The 9,065-nt window shown below is 45.7% G+C and overlaps 1 protein-coding gene across 4 annotated transcripts; it reads left to right on the forward strand.

The window, feature by feature from the left end:
* Positions 1–2,047: 2,047 nt before the first annotated feature.
* Positions 2,048–8,447, forward strand: CIRBP (cold inducible RNA binding protein). 4 transcript variants are annotated; one of them, XM_080989221.1, is made up of 8 exons: positions 2,048–2,197; positions 3,766–3,876; positions 4,341–4,447; positions 4,891–5,029; positions 5,125–5,215; positions 5,312–5,379; positions 5,850–8,171; positions 8,318–8,447. In XM_080989221.1, the coding sequence occupies exons 1-7, from the start codon at positions 2,080–2,082 to the stop codon at positions 5,864–5,866; spliced, it is 651 nt and encodes a 216-aa protein (XP_080845347.1). In that variant the 5' UTR covers positions 2,048–2,079; the 3' UTR covers positions 5,867–8,171; positions 8,318–8,447. The 4 variants fall into 4 exon arrangements, with proteins under 4 accessions (XP_080845347.1, XP_080845349.1, XP_080845348.1 ...); XM_080989223.1 differs by having other exon boundaries at positions 8,082–8,171; XM_080989222.1 differs by having other exon boundaries at positions 5,315–5,379.
* Positions 8,448–9,065: the final 618 nt, after the last annotated feature.

Below are 9,065 nucleotides of genomic sequence, written 5' to 3' on the forward strand. Positions count from 1 at the left end.
TCCAGCACCATAATTCAAAAGCATCCATTTTTCGGCCATCAGCCTTCTTTATGGTCCAACTCTCACTTCCATACATCACTACTGGGAAAACCATAGCTTTTACGGACCTTTGTGGGCAAGGTCTCTACTTTTTAAGATGCTGTCTAGGATTGTCATTGCTTTTCTCCCAAGAAGCAGGTGTCTTTTAATTATTGAAATTAATGGGCATAACTTAACCCCATATATACCTTCAGTGGGTATATGATAAACCAAGAAGGGGGACGGGGGGCCAAGATTATACAAGCAGATATTAACATTTATATAGATAATGCTAGTGTTTTTTTCCTGCAGGGAGGGGACGCATCCCCCTAAACATTTTGTGAATCTTTGTATTTTTGTCCATTTACTGTTACTTATTTTTCCCAATTTGGACTATAAATTGGTGATTTCTTGAGTCAAAATCAGAGTACCCCTAAACATATTTTTAGAGAGAGAAAAGGCACTGGATAATGCTACTCGGAGCAGAAATGAATGGACACGGATTAGGCCTCATTCATTTAAATGGGTCTACGCGCAAGTAGAACTTGGATTTGCCAAATCAATTGCCATCGATTCCCCGCCCCAGCGCTATTTTGTGTGCTTTTGCTTTTTCCCGTTGTATGTTAACGTATATTTACGCTTGTTAAAACCGTGTGTATGGAAGACAATCTTACTCGGATAGGAGTGATCGCCAAAGAAGAAGAAGACGCTTTTCATTTTATGTACACACACACACACACACACACACATATATATATATAAACACACACAGAGACATATATACATATACACACACACACACACACATATATATATATATACACACACACACACACACATATGTATATAAACACACACAGAGACATATATACATATACACACACACACACACATATATATATATATACACACACACACACACACACATATAAACACACAGACATATATATATACACACACACACATATATATATATACACACACACACAGAGACATACACACGCAGACATATATACATATATATATACACACACATATACATACATACATACACACACACACACATATACACATACATACATATATATATAATATATATATACACACACACACACACACACACACATATATATATACACACACACACACACACACACATATATATATATATACACACACACAGACATATATACACATACATATACACACACACACACACAGACATATATACATATATACACACATATATATACACATACACACACACATATACACACATAAATATAGCTATACACACACACACACACACACATACATATATCTATACACACACACACACGAACAAATACATATATGGTCTTCCTTATTCTAATTTTAAACATATATAAACACAGACACAGTGACCGTGGTAAAGGGGCTGCCCCTGAAAACATTTTTATTTCATTTTTATTTCGCGAACTGTGAATGTTATGTGAGGACTTTTGATTGTTTTGACACGTACTTATGAGGCGTTTTAATATTTTGGTGGGGGGGTGGCCTTTTCCGCGCTATGCATTGTGGGCCCTGAGGCAGCCATGCTGCTTTCCCGCTCCAAGATGGCGGCCGGGCCCTCCTCCTCCTCCCACGAATCGCCTTTGTTCGTTGCGGCAAAACCGCGCCGCATTGCTGACAAGGGCGCGAAAGTAGGTCAGGGCGGCCACGCCCCCTCGCTCCGCCCCCTCCCTCCCTGTCTGGCGGCTGAGCCAGAGATGCTCCGAGCGACGTCTTGCGGCTTGTGGGCGGGGATATACCTGCACCAATCAGCTCACGAGAAGGCCTCGTCGCCCTTAACGACCTAACCGCCTCAGCCAATCACGTCTTTCCTTTCTTCACGCGGTGGCGGAAACGGAAAGGAGCCCGGAGATATGCTTTTTTTTGCTGCTTACACTCCGGCCCCGCCTCCCCTCATGTATATTAATCGGCCTCCGACCAATGGCGACCGCAGATTACCTTATTCCTTCTCTCCCCAAGAGAGCAGGAGCGGGCGCCATTTTCGACAGAGCCGGGCTCATTTGCATATTCATGAGGAGGGCGGGGGCTCAGGGCCGGTATATAAGCGGAGGCGCAGCCAAGCCGCTGCGTAGTTCGCGCTGGGACTTTGAAGCTCGAGATTCATTTGCGCAGCTAGGAAGCGACTTCGGTAAGGGGGAGGGGGGCGACGCGGGGCGGGCGCACGAAGGTGGGGAAATAAAGAAATAAAAAATATATATCTTTTGGTTGATAATATTAATAGGTCGGGTGGTCAGTCGCAGAAAAAAGGCGCCTTTTTATTTTTTTACTTACTGTGGGTCCGCTTGGAAGGCGAGCGGCGAACCGCGCACCGGGAGGAAGGGACAAAAACAAAATGGCTTCCCGACAGGCTTGTGGGGGAAGGAAGACTCAAAATGGCGGCGGAGCCGGGAAGGGATGGGGGGTAGTGGCGCGCATGCGCGGAGGGAGAGCGAGAGACGGGGTGGGTTTCCGCGCATGCGCTAGCGGCTGCCCTAAATCCCTGTACCTGTAGTGTAAACGGGCGCGCATGCGCGTACGTGGTGGCTTTAATTCCCCGCCCCCACGCAAGGCAGGTCCTGAATGGACAGCAAAAAGGTTGCATTTTAGATGCGTGATAAAATTGCATTATTATTATTATTATTATTCTGCTGGGAGCCGCCCAGAGTGGCTGGGGAAACCCAGGCAGATGGGCGGGGTATAAAAAATAAACTATTACTATTTTTGCACAGCCTTTCTGACATTTCATCTGCTTATTTTGATTTGTTTTTCAACTGCTAACCTTCCTTGAGACATTTCAGTTTGTTTTTCAACTGCTAACCTTCCTTGCGCGCAGATTTTAATTGAGACATTTTTGATGGCGTGAAGAATATCCCAATTCATTATTTTCGCAAAGTTTATAATCTGCACTTGCGTAGAAATACATGAAAAGGATAAACATTAAGAGAAGGGCCAATTAAAAGTATCTTTAACAGTATGGTTGGTTGAAAGAAGGGAGAAGGCCTTTCATGTACAGGTGTTACTTAACACATGGGCCTTGGAGCTTTAAAAAAAGGATAGGAATGGGCTTGTTTACATTTTTTAAGGTTTTTTCAGCTGTGATAGACTACTAATCACATTCAATACAAGAATACCATTTTTTTTCTTTATCTGCTTCGCTCCCCCCCCCCATCCTTTTTCCTTTTGTTTGCCTACTTGCAAAAGAGGAGCCTGCCTTCTACATTTCCAACAATTCTGTAGAAGGGGGGACGTTTGTGGCAAATGTGGCTTTTCATGCAGGGCTGGTTAGTACAGTGGTACCTCTGGTTACGTACTTAATTCGTTGCGGAGGTCCGTTCTTAACCTGAAGCACCACTTTAGCTAATGGGGCCTCCCGCTGCTGCCACCGCACGATTTCTGTTCTCATCCTGAAGCAAAGTTCTTAACCCGAGGTACCATTTCTGGGTTAGCGGAGTCTGTAACCGGAAGCGTATGTAACCCGAGGTACCACTGTACAGTATTTTTATAAACAAAGGTTTAAAGGTAATGAAACTGTTTTCTCTTCTGCATTGAAGAAAACAGATAAAACAGGATTTGTGTCACTGGCTGCTAAGCTCCTTAAGTTTTGAGGGAGTCGTGACCCCACCCGGTTGATGATCCGGCGAACTTGTTCTAGCAGGGGTGTTGTGTGTTGTCACCTTGGGCGAATGCTGAACACGAGGCTTGTTTTTTTGCTCCCAGGGGAGAAAATGGCATCAGATGAAGGAAAGCTCTTTGTCGGCGGCCTCAGTTTTGACACCAATGAACAGTCGCTGGAGCAAGTCTTCTCTAAATACGGACAGATCACTGATGGTAATTTTAAAAAAAAATTACTTCAGCATTGATTGGTACGTGGTAGGCTCAGCCGGTATAAAAGATAACCTTGAGTTTGCCCCACACTCAAATTAAGAATGAAATAAGCACTCTGATTAGCACGAATTCTCATAGGGATAAGTTTGGCTTTGTGACCAAAGGGCTTAAATTTCTCCTTCCAGTGAGAAATTTAAGAGCGAGCCAGTGTGGTGTGTTGGTTATGAGCGGTAGACTCGTAATCTGGTGAACCGGGTTCGCGTCTCCGCTCCTCCACATGCAGCTGCTGGGTGACCTTGGGCTAGACACACTTCTCTGAAGTCCCTCAGCCCCACTCACCTCACAGAGTGTTTTTTGTGGAGGAGGAAGGGAAAGGAGAATGTGAGCCGCTTTGAGACTCCTTCGGTTAGTGATAAAGCAGGATATCAAATCCAAACTCTTCTTCTCTTCTCCTTCCTTCCCACCAGTTGTTGTCGTCAAAGACAGAGAAACCCAGAGATCCAGAGGGTTTGGCTTTGTCACCTTTGAGAGTGTTGATGATGCTAAAGATGCGATGATGGCTATGAATGGGAAGGTGAGTTCTGTTCTGTGGTGGCTGTTCTGAACAGCGGTCCTTGGTAGAACAGAAGTCCTTCTGTTTTTAGGATGTGATTACGATAGAGCAACTGTTAAAAGTTAGCAGTTTGGGGAAACGTAACTTCTCGGTGGTGGGGCCTCCCTGTGGAACACCCTCCCATCAGAGGTCAAGGAAATAAACAACCACCTGATTTTTCAGAGACATCTGAAGGCAGCCCTGTTTAGGGAAGTTTTTAATGTTTGATGTTTTATCGTGTTTTTACTATTCTGTTGGGAGCCGCCCGGAGTAGGTGGGGAAACCCAGCCAGATAGGCGGCGTATAAATAATGAATTATTATTATTAACTGAGGATCTGTTTGATAGTCACCACTTTTGCGTGCGTCTTAATTATAATACCCTTGTGGAGCACTCTGCTAACCCCGAAACCCCTCGTTTTTCCAGTCTGTCGACGGCCGCCAAATCAGGGTTGATCAAGCAGGCAAGTCGTCCGACAACAGGTCCCGCGGCTACAGAGGCGGCTCGGCTGGCGGCCGGGGCTTTTTCCGCGGAGGCAGAGGCCGGGGCCGGGGCTTCTCCAGAGGTGAGCCGGGGCTTGCAAGTGGCCTCTGTACCTTCGGACTTTGGTTGCGTTGAACTGGATGCACCTCAAGCCTCTGTTCGGTTCTCCTTCCCCAGGAGCCGGTGGAGACCGAGGTTACGGTGGCAGCCGGTTTGAATCGAGAAGCGGGGGATACGGTGGTTCTAGAGACTACTATGGTGGCAGCAGGTAAGCCCTGGGGAGGTTGGGTCAAAAAATAGCCCCATGCACCTGCTGGTTGTAGCTGTGCCTTGTGAATGAGCATCTTCTCATTTCTCCCCACAGCAGGAGTCAAGGCAGCTATGGCGACAGGCCTTCAGGAGGCTCCTACAGAGACAGCTATGACAGTTATGGTAAGCCCTAGATCATAAGGGAAAGGATACACTGACACGGGAATGCCTGGAGCCTCTTTTTGATTTTTGCAGGGATGGTAACCTTTGGAAAGTACCGCTAGGTTCGCTTTGGAGCCTATTGCCGGCAAGCCTCTCCTTGCCTTCAAAAATCGCTGCTCTTCTGGCAGGCCTTTAACGGGGGGGGAGGAACCCCCCGCCCTCATTAATGCATGCGCCACGCTTAGTCGGACCCAAAGCCAAAATTGCGAGTCGTTCGTGACTAGCGGTTGTTTTTTTCCCGGAAGCTGGAAATGACGCCAGAGAAAGCCTCTCGAAAGCCCAGGAACGAAAAAGAAAGGGGTGGGAGATAAGGAGAGATAGCGTTGGTAGCCTTGAGGTGCTGCTTTGCAAGCGAGTAGGGGAGGAAGAAATGCTGGGACCTTTGTCTATGCTTCGGTGCCTTTACAATTCTGCCTGCTTCTTGTCCTCAGCTACACACAACGAGTAAAAAACCTTCCTGGCTCAAGATCGTCCTTCCAATGGCTGTATTTATAAAGATTTTGGGAGCTTCGCTGAAATCCGTTCTTGTGTAGTCATCTCCTTTGTATATTCTCACTTTTGTAGTAAACTCAGTTCTGACCTTGTCAAAACAAAAGCACAGCCTGACAGCTTCTAATATGCGATGGTCTGTTCAGACTCAAAGAAAGCTCTGGGTTTTTCCTCTCTCAAGTGTTTTAACGTATTTTTTTTTAAAGCACTTAAGATTTTAGTTCATTTGTGAGCAGAGGGGTGTGTGTGTGTGTGTTTGGTTGTGTGTCCTTTAGTGTGTGTTGTTTTTTTTTATTAAAAAGAAAAAGACTGGAAGGTTTTGGGGCCCCATTTCTGTGGATTTTTTGGTTTTGTTTTGAGCGAGAAAGGACCGTAATTGTTCAGTAGAAGCTGAGCAAGCTGTGAAGTCGGTTTGTTTTAGTGCATCGTTTTGTAACAAACTTTAGTGTAGCAAGGTAGGCTCTGTAGCCTGGGTATGACTTTATAAACGGCTTTAAAAGGCAACCCACCTTGGTATACCTAAAGCGAAACTTTGCTTGTATGTTCAACCTGCAATTTAAGAGACTTTTGCTTGTATGCCATAAAACGTATCCCAGAAAGACTCTGCAAATCTTAACTCGCAAGAGGCTCGTGGAAAAAAAAATGTTTATTTCTGTTGTCCTTTTTTTACTGGAAGAAAAGTATATGCCTAATTCAATTGATGTTGTAATTTTGAAGTGGTTTAAAAAGGATTTCTTGTACAGTTTTCCTTTTGGCTTCACGAAGCCTATTAAAAGTCCATCTGAAAAAAAAATCATCTGCTCTTGAAATTTTACATCTTGCCGCACAACACAACTCTGGATTTGAGCGTCAAAAGTGTACAGTCAGAGAGGAAGGGCAGCTAGCTGCAGAGAGGATTTTCAGGCTGGCTATCGTAACGGTGGTGAAAACAACGCAAATCTTACTGTACTTTTAAGTACAGTAGATAGATGCCAGGTCAGGTTGAGGGTGATTGAAGTTGAAGCAAGAGTATCTAAAGGAGCGTAGCCACCTCCTTTCCCCATCCATGGGGTCCGTTCTCAGCTTGGCTAGAACGGATCCAACCTTTGAAAAATAACACCGCCGCTCCCCATTGTAATTTGCACCTGGTGACTCAGAGCAGACAGCTTGCGACAAGAGTTAGCGTGTGAGCAAGAATTAGCTGACACCTTTGGTAGCTTGAAAAGCCAGCCAGACGTTCTTAGCCGACAAGGGAGCCTCGTTGTAACCGGGGTCAGCTGCTGCTGCCAATTCTTGACAGTGTACCAAGGCCGATAACTGTGACCTAATTTAGCTAGCTTTGTCGTTGCCTTCTTAAGTTCTGAGAATTCTCTGCTAGCGTATGGAAAACTGCAGTGCCTTGACGAAAAAGCGAAGTGTTGTGCATCCAACAGAGAGAGAGAGAGAACCTCTGGGACGAAAGCTGCTCTCTTGGCTAGTTCATATGTGGGGATAGTCCCGTAATTCGAGGTAACTCCTTTCCTCATGTCCGCATCCTTCCTCCTGTTGAGAGCTCATATTTATATATATATATTTTTTTGAAAGTCTGAATGTTTTAACCCGTCCGAAAGCAAAAATTTTCTCTGCCAGTTTCGGTCAGCTGAAAAAAAAAACACCCTTAAAAAAAACCCTTTTTAAAAAAAATCTCCTGTACCGAGTCTTTGTTTTTTGTGGCATAAATTCCATGTGGGTCAGAAGGGGTGTTGCGTTCACAGCCATTTCTTTGCCGGTAGGGTAGATGTCAGATGGGGAAAAAACAAATTCCCCCCCAAGGGACTAATGCTCATCTCGGGAGACTCTTCCTTAAGACTTAAGTCCACGTAACTGTAACGTTCTCTGCCATCGTGTTTGCATTTTAACTTTTCCCCCGTAGCCCACGCTTATTCCTAAGCAACCGTTTTCCTCCGCGACTAATGCTTTTTGTGGGGGGGAGGTCAGCTGCCATTGTCCAGTCCGAGGGGGACGCAGGTTCAGTCTCGGAACGCTTGACCCCCACGCTGGGCTCTTGAGAGTCAGTGCGGGTTCGCAGAAACCCTTTCGTGGGGAAACGCTGGTTGCTGGGCAGGGTGTGTGAGGGGGGGGGCAAGGTAGAAAGCGTAGAGGCTTTGCCATGTGCGGTATAAATATATATTTGTAACCCAGGTTTGTCTTGGCAGGTTGACGGAGAAAAAAAGACATTGATCAGGAAGTGGTTTTGAGGCTGGGCGCGGAACATAGACCGTAAGCCAACTTCGACTCTTTTGCAGGTAATTCTCATGGTGGTTAGCTAGGCGTAGAAAGCAGATGGGTTTTGTTTTCAGATTAATGCTGACATATATATATATATATATCCTAAGTTTTCTTGTACGGGGTGTTAACTGCGTATTCCCCCACCCCCAATCTTCTCTTTCAGTCGCGTGCTGCGTGGAAGAGGACCGGCGAGGAGCACGCCGGCGTCCGGGCTGGGCAGCAAAAGCTTCGAGAGAGCTGTTTACATTTTTTTTAATGGATTCAACAAGGCTAATAAAACACAGGGCTACAAATACGGCTGAGTTGTGCATATACGCTGAAGGCAGCAGGGAGCCATGGCAGGGGGAAATGTGTTGGCAACACTTGCACCCCAAAAAAAACGCACATCGTGGAGTCATTACTAGCCTAGTTGAATTAGGAGGGGAATGTAGCTCTTAAGAAAACTGCTTAGGGATGGCTCTAGCCCTCCGTATCTAGGAAGCCTTTAACCCCCACCCTATTACCCGAGATCCTTTATTTTGGGGCTGGGTCCTGAGAGAAGCCTCCCAGGTAAAGAGTTCTGGCAGAGCAACGCTGAGCGTTTAGGAATGAAGGGGACCTTTCCAGAAGGCTGTTCTATGAGCTAGGGGACATTCCCGAGACAGCGCAGGAGGAGCCCGGGGGTAAAACTTCCTTCTACGCTTTATGGCGCAAGTTAGCCAAGAGCTTTTGAAGCTCTTCGGTTAAAGGGATATTTCTTGGGAGTGCAGGGAAGGAGGCAAGCTTTGCAGCTCACTACTTAATACACTATTGCTTATTTCGTAACACGTGCACTGCTGCTTCATTGCAGCATACGAGAATAAAATCATAATAAATAGAAATGTTTAAATTGGCAGTAAATTATAAGCTTAAAACTCCAACGTTCTATGTAT

This window comes from Podarcis pityusensis, assembly GCF_964106645.2.
Source record: "Podarcis pityusensis genome assembly, chromosome: 18".
Classification (NCBI taxonomy): domain Eukaryota; kingdom Metazoa; phylum Chordata; class Lepidosauria; order Squamata; family Lacertidae; genus Podarcis; species Podarcis pityusensis.

What these genes read in the sequence shown, in the direction of transcription:
- CIRBP (XM_080989221.1), top strand. Translation starts at nt 2,080, where the DNA reads ATGAGGAGGGCGGGGGCTCAGGGCCGGTATATAAGCGGAGGCGCAGCC. An exon ending in ATACGGACAGATCACTGATG is followed by an intron (nt 3,877 to 4,340) that starts GTAATTTTAAAA and finishes CCTTCCCACCAG; the next exon opens with TTGTTGTCGTCAAAGACAGA. An exon ending in TGATGGCTATGAATGGGAAG is followed by an intron (nt 4,448 to 4,890) that starts GTGAGTTCTGTT and finishes TCGTTTTTCCAG; the next exon opens with TCTGTCGACGGCCGCCAAAT.